The following is a 14450-nucleotide window of genomic DNA, read 5'->3' as shown; positions in this document are numbered from 1 at the left end:
ATTCTATTGTTTAACAGTATGATTAATCATGATTAATTTTTTTAATCAGGGTTAATATTTTTGAGTTAATCACATGAGTTAACTGCAATTAATCGACAGCCCTATTTGTGATGCATTATTTTTTAGGCACAGTCCTTCAACCTGCACACTGTCAGCCTCAAAGGTAGGGCTCATTGTCTTGACTTGCAGGAACAAAAAGGGCTGGTTCCCTTTTAGGATGGTTTTCTCCTTCACCAGAATGATATCTTCATGATTTGGGAGTGGGAGGTTAAAGAACCTCCCTCTCCCAAATCATGAAGATGCAGGATGAAGACGCAGGAGCTCTGAGGAAGATGGTTGGTTCCTGTGCAACAGAGGGGAGGCTATATAAGCCTTTTCCCCTATGGTCTGGCTACCACTGCCTGTTGGACAAGCAGCTCCCACCTCTGAGTTTACCAGAGGATTGGGTTGTTTGGTTTTTCTGTGAGAATCATGCTAGTCACCTTTTTTGGGCTGAGAAGGAATTTTCCCCTCACTGCCAGATTGGCCAGGGTGTCTGTGGTGGTGTTGGGGGTTTTTGCCCTACTCACAGCAGCCCAGTGACCTAACCTTCATATGTGGTGGGGTGGGGATAGCACCAGACTGAGACCCGAAGGGAGAGGTGAAGGGTGGATGGCAACCCTCTAACAAGAAAGAAAGATAATCTGCTCTATAAAATTTATTGCGGGATAGTTACCAGATGATTGAATAAAGACGCAGTCTAGTTAAAACACATCCCTTTTGCCTTGGCTGTTTTCCTGCCTGTATGAAACAACGACAGATCTTTCCCATTAATGAATTCAGACTTTTTAACAAGCTCATTGATATTCAAACACCAGTCCTTTGCAAAGCTGCAGATTGATAAAACTATTTTAAAATTCAAAGATTTAATAATTCTGAAGCCAGAATATACATATTTGACTACAACAATAAAGTTTTTTGTGTTCATCGCCAGTCGTTTAAGAATTATATTTAAGATTTTTTTCCATCTATAATCCCAGGGACTTCTGAGAAGCTTAAATTACTTTTTAAGAACATGTGTAGTCACAACAGTCATGTACTGTATTCTATTAACACCAGTGAATATAGGGATATCTGCAAGAGCCAAATTACTTCACAGGTGCAGATCTATTTCGGCCTCACTAGCCTTCCTGAAAAGGAATGCGATTTTTATTTTAGTGTCTTTACACAGTTTTCAGAGTTAGTCTTATTACAAAAGAAAAGAGTTATTCATCTTCATGGATGGGGTTAGCATGAGTGCTAACCCCATCCATTCCCAAATGCTGAAATATAGAAGAATCTAAATTTTTGTCAAGGAAATACTTTTTTGAAGAAACACATTCTGCTGTAAACTTATTTTGTAGAGCAAAATCATTTGACTCTAGGACTGTTTCTTCCCACTAGCTACCCTACCTTTTGAGTTCAAAGTTGTGTATTAAGGATACGATTGCTTGTGTTTACAAATTAATTACCTACTCATTCACCCATATGCAGTTCCATGTTCCAGCTTGAAAAATGAATGGGTCTGTTGGCAAGTTATTATATAGAAGTACCTGTATACTTTTAATTGATTTGTCATATTTTTTTTGTCTCCTAAGGACAGAAGTAACAGACAGGAGTAAGAAACAGCCACACTTATCTGTAGTTAGGCACCATCCTGAACCTTTAAACTGCTGTTCTTAGAACTTTCCCATCAGTACCTGAATGAGTAGGAAGCAAAGGCTCCGCAAATAATAATATAAACAATAAATATTAAATTTATGGAAGGAAGTGTCCAAGTAGAAAGAACATTAAATGTTCATATATAAATAAAAACACAAACTGATATTTCTCTCAACTTTGAGGGGGGATGGTTAAGTTAGAATCTTGCAGTACGATATCTGCAGAGAAGCAGAATTACAAAATATATAATTCCTCTTCTCTGAAGATGCAAGCTGAACAGGATTCTTCCTCCTGGAGAGGAAGTGGCTTGAGATATTGCTATAAGAAGGTGTAAACAATAATGCTACAACAGGACCAATAGCAACAAGAAAGAAAAGTGGTGGGTTTTTTTTAATGTTATGTGCGGTGAGTAGATTGGCTCCCAAAAAACAGCTTTACATGATGGGAAGCTTATAGGATGCATTCAGGGGGTAGAAAATTTTCAAAATGTTGGCTAACTCAAATAAGGGACATCCAAAAATAAATTCTAGGGGGCAGAAGAGTTTGGACTCCCCTACTTTGGACACAAGTACGGAAAGACTGAATCAGACTATCTCCCTAAAGACCAAATGAAAGCAATAGGGCTTCAGAAGAGTATGGAGTGAGGACGATGTGCTGCCTGGCATAATTCTGAAACCGAAATATCCCTGAGGCAGGCAGTGGAAACTGCCCTGCTTCAGATTGAATGAACCTTGACATGGTCCTTTAGCTTTAGGTCAGCCAAATCGTAGAAGTGTGAAATGCAATTAGACAGCCATGGCCTCCTTAGTATCAGTGTTTCTTGGGAAATTGGTGTCAAATGAAACAAAAAGTTGGATGGACTTCCTAATGGCTTCACTGTGCTCCAGCTAAAACTCTAAGGAACTTTTAACAGTAAGAATGGGGACAAGGGCCTGGGATGGCATAGAGAGTGCACTTTTTAAAGTTTGTGAACGATACCAAGCTGGGAGGGGTTTCAAGTGCTTTGGAGGATAGGATTAAAATTCAAAATGATCTGAACAAACTGGAGAAATGGTCTGAAGTAAATAGGATGAAATTCAACAAGGACAAATGCAAACTACTCCACTTAGGAAGGAACAATCAGTTGCACACATACAAAATGGGAAATGACTATCTAGGAAGGAGTATTGTAGAAAGGGATCTGGGGGTCATAGTGGATCACAAGCTAAATATGAGTGAACAGTGTAACACTATTGCAAAAAAAGCAAACATCATTCTGGGATGTATTAGCAGGAGTGTTGAAAGCAAGATATGAGAAGTAATTCTTCCACTCTACTCCACACTGATTAGACTTTAATTGAAGTATTGTGTCCAGTTCTGGGGGCCACATTTCAGGAAAGATGTGGACAAATTGGGGAAAGTCCAGAGAAGAATAACGAAAATGATTAAAGGTCTAGAAAACATGACCTATGAGGGAAGACTGAAAAAATTGGGTGTGTTTAGTCTGAAGAAAAGAAGACTGAGAGGGGACATGATAATTTTTATGTACATAAAAGATTGTTACAAGGAGGAGGGAGAAATGTGCATGTAGTCTTGGGAAGAATATTGGCAGTGTAATGGACTCATTAAAAAGGAACTCCAACATCACGTTGGAGCAGAATCTTGCAAAAATATAAACCATCCCTTTATTATTTTAAAACTTAGTATCTTGAGGATCAGTCATTAGATCCAGAATTTTATTTAGTTCTACAAGCTTAAGTCATTGCCACTAGAAAATACCTTCCTTTTAATAAACTCGAGCTCCAAAGGAACTTTCATTGGGTTTGTCAGGACTGTGGTACTATGAATTTTTAATGGGGTGGGTGGGGGGGCTTCTGGAGTGTCAGACCCATGTTTTACTTAATTGCTTGGGCTGTAATAGAGTGATTAGGGTTACCAAACCTTTATCTCTTCTGAGCTTTGCCAGGAGTTTTACTATTAGAGGTGAATGAGGCTTATTGTTCAGTTGGGTGGCAGAGATCCATCACAAGGGTTCCCTATTTGATCCAACACTCCCTGATCCAGAGACCATTCATGAATACCTAGCATAGATCAGCTCAGACTGACTGTGAGCATGATCTCCTTCCATAGCAGTTAAATGATTATCAGAAATTGTGGGACTGTATATTTGCTGTTTTTGGAGAGACCGAGGTTCCCTGAGTGCGAAGCCCTGTTTAGCGTGCCCTCAACCCAATTGGATGTCTCAGCTAGGATTTGATAGGGGTGTGTTTGGAAGTTGATTCTAATTGGAGATTTTCCTTTCATTCAGGTAAAGAATTCCAGTCTGTTCAGGCAGTCCACAATTGCCATCAAACAGGTTGTGAATAAATGTGGTGCTGATGCCAGCCCAAACAGGACGTCATAAAATTGATAGTACTGTACCCACTATGAATCTGAGATACTTCCAGTTCTTTGGAAGTATCCCTGTGCACCTGTAAGCCTTTGCAAGACCCAGAGCTGTTCCCAGGTTGAGCATCTTTAATTTTTATTTGACCAGATACTGATTCAGGTCCCTGATATCCAGGATGCTCTAGCATCTTTTTGATTACAAGGAAATAGCTGGAGTAAACCCTATTTTCTTGGATGGACTAGATTTTCTGCAGCATATTGTCCAGATAAGACGGCATTGAAGAGCATTCTCGGGAGGCAGGGCAATCTGGAAAGTATGGTAACGAACCTTCTCGTTCAGTACTGTGTATTACTGTATTACCCTTCAGTTCATCCAGCCAGCAGAGGGCTCCATAATGCTAAGAGTGCAGAAAAAGGAATTAATATTCTGAGGTCAGAGGGAACCAGGCTTGGGAGAGCCAGAGGCTGCGTGGAGCAGCTGGCTGGAGGCAGAAGACTGAAGGGAAGGCTAAGCAGCTTGAGAAGGGCCTGAGAGCAGGCCAGGAAGCAGCCTGTTGCTGGTAGGGAGTCAGCAGTAGCTGCAACAGCAGGGTGCTTGGGAGTGGCCATCGTCAAGTCCCCATTGTGGGCAGCCTGCCTACTATTTAGAGCCAGAGTCAGATGTCAGGAATGAGAATCATAGGTTAATTCAGGGTCAGGAACCAAGAGTCAGAAACTGGGTATCAGAGCCAGGAAATAAAGCCAGGGTCAGGAACCAGCATTCAGGAGCAGTAAGAGGAAGCAGGGCCTGTAGCAGCAGCTAGCTGAGGTTCCACCTAATTGCACAGACACTTTCCTGTATCCTCCCCAAAAGTCAGGAATGTCCTCTCAATCAGGCCCTCTGTGGGTAGCACATCCTATGATAAGTGGGCCACTGATGCTCATGACCTGCTGAGTATGTCCGCTTCACAGTTGGTGGTGGTGACTTGGAGGTGGATGCTGCAGACCCAGGTTCTAGAGCTGCAGTGACTTACACTAGCAAACAGGATAACCAAGCAGACTAGACAATGAGACGTATGGGTGATGGATGAAAAGACTGAACTCTGGCAGTGGGATCTGCAGGCCAATGTGTGATCGTCTCTGGGAGAGGTGTGGCCTGGAGAGAATATTGCTGGCACCCACCTTCATGTCTTGTACTGAACTGCCCCTAGGGGCTGGCTTAGACACTGCTCTTTGGTTTGTTTACTGTAACCATTAAAGCAGTTGCGACTAGGCTATTCTGGCAGTCCAAATGTCAGTGTTTTGGAGAACTCATTGAGAGTTGGAGCCTGTAAAGCCTAGTGCTTGGAGTACCTACAGCAGTTACCTTTGAGCTCATGGTACACCCAGTATGCTATCAGACACCAGAAGGGACTGGTGTATCACAGCACCCACAGGGATGCCCTACAGTAGGTTGATTATAGTATTTTGAGACACTTATTTGTAGCCCTACCAAACAGTGTTCAGCACCCATATATTCCAGGCAACGTAGATGTCATCAGATATCCTGGCAGATTACTAAGAGTGGCTGGCTAGACTCTTTTCTTGTGCTTTTTCAGAGGGAACACAGATGAGTTAAAATTCTTTGGCTTTTGTTGTTGCTGATGAGGCCAGGTGCACGCTATGGGGCTGTGGAGAGCTACTGTGTGCTCTTGAAGCTATTAGTTAGCATGAAAGTCTGCTTTATAGATGAGCCTTTCTTTTTCCTCCTTTGTAGGAGAGGGTAAAGGATAGGACACAGACCCCAAGAGAATTCAGGATGGCTATGTCGCCTTGCCTTCTGTAAAGATGTCTCCGCTAGTTTCCCAGGTTCTGTGTGTTAGGGCAGTTCCTCAAGTATTTCTGGCCTTTCTAAGAAGCCTAGAGCCAAGCAGATATATGGGCCTCTAGTTCAGAGTACACAGTTTCTCTTGCATCAAAAACCACTGACACCTTATGTTGAACCAGATCCATGGTCTCATTGTAATAGTGAAGTAGGGCTGCTGGAGGGGCTCTTTTGTCACACACACTCTCCTTGCTGCTTGCAAAAAAGGGGAATGGGGGCATGTCTGGGACACCCCTGTGCCATGCTGATCCTCCGCTATGTTTTTGGCTTTATGGCCATTGCAGCCAAATATAAGTAAGAGCAGCCCATAGGTTGCTCTATCACAGTGTAGAGGGAACACACCATGCACAGAATAGCCCCAAGATCAATGAAGTGCAAAGGTGAGCTTTACACCGCTTTTGCACACCACTCCCTGACTTGCTCTGTTCAATGCATTTTGATCCCATCCAAAAATCTTGTTCTTAATTTTTCAACTTTGAATATATTCTGTTTCTATGCAATTAGTTACTAACTCCCTATCTCCTCTCTTACAGGTTCATTATCTCATGGTTCTGTCTGCTAACTGGGCCTATGTGAAGGATGCTTGCAGAATGCAAAAGTATGAGGATATTAAGTCAAAGGAGGAGCAAGAGCTTCATGACATTCATTCTACCCGCTCTAAAGAGCGGCTCAATGCATACACATAAGAGAAACCTTGTCTTACTTTCTAACATTTGAATGCTTTGTTGTTTAACTAAAGGCCATCTAACCATTTTAAAAACAAAAAGAAAGTGCTTCTCACAAAAGATAGTTAGGGTGACTTGTAAATCGCCCGGATACAATTTTTGGTTGTCTAGCACTTGGTTTCCTAATTAGTTAATAGTTTGTGTGACCATTCTCTGCTGCAAAGCTCCTAAACAGCCTTTCCTGAATCCTCCTAAGGAAATTAGTTCTGTTCGATCGAGGATACTAACTATTGTCAAATACGGAGATGTGTTTGATTTTTTTAATCACTTTGTATGTGTTATGCATAACACCTTTTGCATTGTTTCTTATATGGTTTTGAAAAAAATAGCTTTTTATACTTTTTAGTTTTAATTTCAGTAACTACTTTAACTACAGGTATACGTCAAAGGGACCATTGCACATTATGTACAATATCTAGAGAAAACACACTGATGAGTTTCCTTCATATTTGGAAGTCTTGCCAGATGGCCCAGTGGCCATCTTGATTGAGGGTCCTAAGAACATTTTAAACAATCAAAGGTGCAATTTCTAAATTTGTAATAGTAGGTAAAAAAAAGTGCTTCTTATCTTTGTTAACATTGTATTATTCTTGATGTTCTTAAAGAATATTCTCTTTCAAAGTTTTATTGGTGAGTATTCCTGTTTATATTGTGAGCATGCAGACCGTGGTGCTAATAATGCATGGCCTCTTGCCTGTTTAAAGGATGTTATACCACGGTTACCTTTAAAGAGTTACAGTATATAGACAAATGTTAACTAAATCATATAGCTATGCGTAGGTTTGTGCAGAATGATCTCTTTGTAATTCAACAATGGTTATGCTGAATTGGAGCTGTTCATGTGCTGATGTGAGCAATTACTGCTTAGCTACATTTCTGAAAGTGATATATCAAAAATACAGCAACCTTACAAGTCAGAAGTCTTTTTACCTGCTTTAAAAATTTTAATGGATTGCACCTGTCTGAACTATATACATATATTGTATGTGATATATTCAAGAAGGCTTCCATAAATGCAATAGCTTGGCTTGCAGCTTTCCTACACATACTGGTTTACCTGTATTATGTGAAAGTGAGGTAAAAGGCCACTTCAGAGCTTATTGTATGAAAGTGTAGAAATATAGCTGAACCTTTATTTTGAGTAAGAAAATGTTAACAGAAAGGTAAGTCGTTAAGTTGAAGGAAGTACCTGTGTAAAAAAACCCTACAAAAATCAGTATTATTGGACCAAATTTGGTGTTTGTTTTGCTTTTTTTTTTTTTTTTGCCTATTTCTAATGCTACAAGAATGCTGTAAATTGTCTTTTAAAGTGATGTATCCTGACAAGACATTTTTGTCAGCGTTAAAAATCCTAGATAGTTTTGTGCACTTATTGGACCATTGTGAATTCTCTCTCAGTGTAAGTGCATTTCTAATAAAAGTTCTTGAGTAAAACTCCTTCTTTGTACTATTACTAGTCATGCATCATCAGTAATTTTTAACTATTCTTGTAGTAAGTAGAAGGTAATACTATAGTTATTTGTGGCATGGTTATGCATTAAGTAGTATTAGTTGATTGATTTGGGATTTTTTTTGGTTTCTGTTTCTTTGTTTTTGTTTTTTTACACTTAGACTGTCTTACAAGGTCAACAGTTTTCTGGTATGTGCAGTACCGGTTCTGCAAAAAGTATTATGAACCTCTTTTGGATTCTATATTGTAGTGTTTCAGTTTTGTGTCTTAAACAGTTTGTGATGATTTTTAAAACTATGTCTTTTAAACTCATGTAATGATGTTGATGCTTTTGGCTTTTCTCTGGTATTAGAGTTTGTATTTTCACAAAGAATGCTTTGTAGCAGGCATTACAATTAATCTGTTTTGTACATAAATGTGCCAACAGCTTGATGGTGGCGTTTTTGAAATGTAGAACAAAGTGCTTGCAAAAATGTAATAAACACACTTGTGTACTTTGTGTACTTATTAGTAGTCCTTGATGTGTGTTTTTTTCTTTTGTATGTACAGTATGAATCTAGAGATGGAAGAGACTGGTTAGTAGTGCTGGCTGGAAAATGATTTTCTCATCTTGCAAATATTTAAGAGTTCAACATTTTCCCCTTCTTGAATTGAGATGAAAAATTGAAATTGTAACAATATTTGTGAACTGAAAACTCCAGGTTTTTTTGTTGCAGGTCAATCGGAATGCACTGATCATTTCAAAAAAGTTTCATTTGAATGTCAGCCTTTTTTCTATAACTTTTTTTCAGTCTAATTAGCTTACATTTCAAAAGGAAAAGCCAGAAAACAGGGTTTTTTAATTTAAAAAATGTCAAAATGAAAGGTTTTGGCAATTAAAAAAAAATTCTCTATATTTTTGGAAGTCAGGAAGTTTGTCAGCTCCCCCAACCCTGTTTTGCTAAACTTTTAAGTGTTAACAAATCAGCATTTTTAATGAAAAAATGATTAATCCAAAAATTGTTAACCAGCTCTACTTTTTAGGTAATGTAGTCCCATCTCTCTGCCATCAGAGGATTGTTCTCAATAGTCTGTTTTTCAGTTTTCTGTGTCCAATCTTCTTTTAAATGTCACAGGCAATCATCCTCTTCACAGAAACTGTGAGAACAAATCCCATTTAATTGATATTTTTTTTTAAAAAAGAGAGAGTTAGAAAAAATATGCCACAGCTGTAATGCTAATACAATTCAAATGTAGAATATGTCCAGGTCAACCTTATGATCTTAAATGTCTCATTGCAATGGTACTAAAGAAATGAACATGTTTCCCTGCATGGAACACTGTGCACACAAATCCCTCTTGTGGATGAAAATGAACAGTAAACTTCTTCCAGTCTGTAAGTATTTTATTTTAAATCACATCAGGGGACAGAGGGGAGTTGAACGATATATGTGATTATATCATATCCTCTAAAGTTGGGAGGATGCAAAAAGGGGAAGACGTAATGAAGCACTAGACCTATGAAAGGTCTGGAGATGGGGAAGCAAACTAAGATTTTGGGGAGGCAACTACACCCCATAGCAGTGACCTCCCCTCTCCCCCCCCAGATTACATGTAGGTAAAGGGCCCAATTCACAGCTCTGCAAGACAAAGGTCTGCCTTACAGGCAGAAGTGAGCCCATGGAAATTTGAGAAATGTTACCCAAACTACAAATAATCAGTTCACCATATCAGAACACCTGGTCATTTCCAGTAGTGAACATCAGATATCCCTTACAATACATTTGGGCAGAGAGGAAAAATTCAAATATACTTTTCCAAAAGCCAGAATATCAACATTCCATAAATGCTAGTGGAAGGAACTATCATTTCAGACAACAAAAAAGCCTACAACGCACGCACCCCCTACATCATACCATATTTGATGATTGGTTAGTAAAATCCTGTTTTTTCTTCAAACATGAAAAGCAGTGTTCACAATGTGGGAGTCTTTTCAGAATTTTGGAGTCAGTCTAGTGTTGGGTGTGTTTCCTGGGGATTGCTTCCTGATGAAGTGGGGAAGCCTGCATGTTCCATTGACCCTGAGAGTTATCCTGGTGGGAGCTTTAACGCCTGCAGGGCCGCCCAACCCAGACAGGTTGGAACCCGATGGAAAGCAGTCCACAGCCCTCCAGGTTAGGGGTTGAGCGAGCCAACAATGTAAAACTGTAAAAAAGCCAAGGTATAAAAACACAGCAAAGTAGCCATTCTAGCAAACAACATGAGAGACAGGGATGCCTGAGTTTTGTTCATGCTGTAAGCAGAGTCTGACAGCGCAGGAAGGATTCAGATGCAGGGTTCTATGAATCTCTCACAAAATCTCTAAGAGCTGATTCAATATCAGACATGATCTGTCCCGTTCCTAGAATAATAGAATAAAAATACAGTCTAAAGACAGATTTTTACAGAGTCAAACGAGCAGCACAGGCATTCCAGTTCTTATATCTTAATATGTCCTGTGTATGCGTAACTACTGAGAACTCCCATTCACTCGGATACCAGAAGGTCTTCCCTGTCAGCTCAAGCAAAGTAGAACAGGTAGTCTCTCATGAAGTCTCCTGGTATTGAGGGCAATGGCGTTACAGTGCTAATAAACATTACAGTGACTAGTGTTGGAGACTTTGATAATCCTCATGTGTGTACTTCCTATCTGATTGTGAAGTAATTTAAATGTCAAAGATAAGTTTATAACTGCTTAAATAATGCTAAATCAGTAATGACAACTGATTAAAACTATCCATTCAAATTTGTGTTCATTACTTAACAGTTGTTCACCATGTTTGTGTATAATGCTTTCTATGATCATGATTGCCTTAGCTGACATCATGGCAAATGGGAGGCAGACACCATAGCAGCTGAGCATCAGCAACAAGTCAGGGGAGAAAAAAGATGTCCCACACCCTGTCAGTCATAATTTATATAACTGTAGGTCAGTGCATATTTGATTATGCCTGACTTTCCCCCAGTACACAATTGAAAACCTAAGATGATGCCTCCAAAAATAGATTCCAGAGTCATTGCTTCTGCCTAGCCTTGAACTGTGGCAGTCATGCCTCTCAAGAGCTTGATAGTCCATTTTAATAGCTTTATATGAAACAATCCAGTATAGTAATTGTCAGTTGATATCCCAAGTCCGAGAAGAGCAGGCCTTGTGATGAGTTTAGCGAACTGGGCTATGCTCTGAAACATTGTTTCCATCTGGTTAGCAATGTGACACAGCATATCTAGCAAAACGTTACCTGCTTTCAAAAGGAGTCGTTCCATAGTTTAAAGAGCAATTTTTTAAAATAGTATCCTCTAATTATTTCATCACTAAATACACTAAACTTGAATATACATGGTAAGTTTTCCAAGGCCAGCAAATAATGATGTTCAGCCTTTTATGTACAGAAATTGAAACTAAAAAAAAAATAGAGGATTACAAAGATATCTGTAAAGCCTTCACTACCATTTCACAGGTCTCCAGTTATCAATATACGGATTATGAAATGGTAACCTATTCAGATGAATTATTTAAACTTTTATACTTAAGTAAAATGTACAAAGATCTAAAAGAAAAGGATACAAATCCTGCTGGAAGATGGCTCTAGAATTTTTCAGAATAATTTACAAGAACTGAATAAGGTAAATCGGTACAAAGAACAAGCTTTAACACCTATAGTGTATTCGTATAGCAGAGCTATACATTTGAGTACATTTTATATGCTTGGAAAATGCTGATCCAGTAGAATCACCATCAGAAAGTTTAAGGAAGTAGTAATATGTGTCTTTGAAGGGGCTGTGGGAAAGATATACAGCATAGAATTGGCAAGAAAGGTACTGAATTTTAAAAAAAAAGTCTACATAGAACAGAACATTTTAATGTTCATTTCAGTTCATTCATTATTTTGCTTTGATGTGTCATGAAGGAATAGGAACATGCCTTTAACTACATGAGAAAATCCATTGATTAAAGGAGTGACTGAATGTGACTAGTTAAGATTGAGCTGGTAGAGTTACAGTGAGGTCTTGGAGCAGGGGATTTCTGCACAGTACATGCTATAAGTACTCATGACTGCATTACTTGCTTTACAGTTATAAATCTTTTAAGAAGACTTCACCTTTTCAATTCACCTTAGCTGACACAGGGAAGCACAGATTGCACTGCGCCTTTGTGCATAATTCATCCTGGGGTGCACAGGCAGTGTTTGCGCAGCCATTTCCCCCCAAATGAGCAGCTTTTAATTTCAGCTGGAACCATGCTAACCGATGCTGACTAGGCAATCCAATGAATCAGTGCATGCCCTGGCCACACCCACTTCCCATAAACACCACCTATTTTTTGGGCTGTGCTGGTGAGCCACAGGTCACCTGGAAGAGAACACGGTGGTGGCACTTTTCATTGCTGCAACCTCTTCCATCCTGTGTGGATTCTTGGATACAACCATCATGATTCCTGTTTCTCAGCCCTTCAGGAGGACTGCTGTAGGTAGCTCCCATACCTAACAGTTGTTCCTCACAGCAGGTAACATATGGTAGCAGGTAGGCTGTCCTTCAGACACTGTCTGTGAGATAGCTGGTTGGGAATGTGTTGCCTTTGGTTTTTGACGTGGTGATGAGGGTCAGTCAAGGAGTTGAACTCCCATGGTTGATTGGTGGGAGGGTGGTTAGGCAGGGAAAGTGGGTCTTCCTTGTGCAGTGGGCACTGGTCTCTTTGTTGATGCCTTAAAACTCTGGGCTGAGGCTGGGCTGTTTGGTGCCAGCAGAGAGAAAGAGCTTTAATGTCTTCAGGTCTCAGTAATTCAGATATGCCTCCTCTTGTCATGAATTGCTGGAGCTCTGTGGCTGGAGAGGATGATACAGGGGATATGTGTATAACTTCCATGAACTCCTAATAGCACGGGTGGATATGGCACAGAGAAGCTCCTTTCTCAGATGCTGCTACCGCTGTGGTAATAACAGGAGTATTCGAGCGTGCAGCAAATGAGTCACTGGCACCAGATCCAGATATGATAAGGGGCTCATATAGGCTCCCTAAAGCCAGAAGTGCCATAAAGTCCAAATAAGCTTTAAAACAAGCCACATTTTTTAAAGTGCCCCTCTAAATATTTGCTCTCTCCTTATATGCAAAAGATGCTTTTGCAAGTGAGGACAGGCACATCACTGCTTAGGAAAAGGTTTTCAGTGGATAAAAAGAGGAATGTCAGTCTGTAATGGTGTCAGTGCTGTACCTTTCTATATATTCAGCTAAATTTATTTTAGAAATTAATTTCAATATTGGACTATTCATCCCTAGTGTGATTAATTGAGACGTATAAACTATTTCCTATAATCAATTTCTCCAGTTTGATTTTCATGCGTATATTTAGCCCATCTAATGCATTTTTGGCTGTTTTCAGCTAATTAGATTGGAAAGCTGCATTTAGAAAGCAGCTGGGGATGCCCCTTGTGTAGGAGAACGCCTAGTGGTGTCAAGTCAGAGTGAATGGCTCTATGCCAGGTGCTCTTGGTTCCCATCCTCCCACCACAGGAAATGTGTCAGGGCATAGCTGGATGTGTTGCACACCTGGTTTAACTGAATAATCTGTTATTGTTTGTGTAATTTAAAACAGCTCTGAGGATCCAGGACTTGGGGAGAGAAAGTGGCAGAAAGGTGGCTTTGAGCCACCGTTCTTTGGGTGAAATCCTGGCCCCCTTGAAATCAGTGGGAGTTTTGCTATTGACATCAATAGAGTCAGAATTTCGTTATACATTTCAGAGGATCTGGATTCTAGAGCAGCCAATCAAATGAAATGTTTCTTTTTTTTATTTTAATTGAATTGTTCAGGGGGGAAGGTTTACTTTTCAAAAGTGGCTACAGTAAAAACCAAATCATTATCATAGGTAGCCTGTTAATACTCTCTAGATGTTTCCTTGACATATGCACAGCTCAGATATAATGAAAAGAGAAGTGTTACATAATGCGTGAACATTAGTTCCATTGGCATGGCATTGTCTCTGAGGGAATCACAGACCTCAGCCCACTCCAAAATCTAGTCAGTTGCTGACATGTTAAATACCCTTTTTTAATGCTCTCGTTAAAAGCAAAGGAAAGATAAAACAACAAAAACAGCAAACACAAGATATCTGTTCATCTTATAAGTGTGTAATAACTGCAGATGGAGAGAATAAAAACCCATAATAAAATAATGTCAAGGCTAACTTTAAATAAAAAATGTGAGGAAATTCAGTAACAAGGCAACCACTGTACCTATGTCTATACGTTATACCTATTTTTGACTACCACGCTCTTCAGCTATCTAGGCAAATATGGGGTAAGCTGAGGACATAGTAGCAGCTTCAGGTCTTTGCGTTTATCAGTTTAATTCAGAACCTGTTAGTTTTAGTT

At 39.7% G+C, this 14450-nt stretch overlaps 1 protein-coding gene across 3 annotated transcripts in view; it reads left to right on the top strand.

Annotated features, from left to right (window-relative positions):
- GPM6A (glycoprotein M6A) overlaps positions 1–8572 on the top strand; it is a 333975-nt gene extending 325403 nt beyond the window's left edge. For all 3 annotated transcript variants that reach the window (XM_037897560.2, XM_007067068.4, XM_043546010.1), the window contains one exon: positions 6424–8572. In XM_037897560.2, the coding sequence (XP_037753488.1) occupies positions 6424–6576 (153 nt within the window). In that variant the 3' untranslated portion in view covers positions 6577–8572. The remainder of the gene's footprint in view (positions 1–6423) is intronic.
- The last annotated feature ends 5878 nt before the right edge of the window (positions 8573–14450 follow it).

Source organism: Chelonia mydas, chromosome 4 (genome assembly GCF_015237465.2).
Source record: "Chelonia mydas isolate rCheMyd1 chromosome 4, rCheMyd1.pri.v2, whole genome shotgun sequence".
NCBI classification, from domain to species: domain Eukaryota; kingdom Metazoa; phylum Chordata; order Testudines; family Cheloniidae; genus Chelonia; species Chelonia mydas.
Note: the sequence above shows the minus strand (reverse complement) of the source record. Positions and strands in the feature narration are given on the sequence as shown.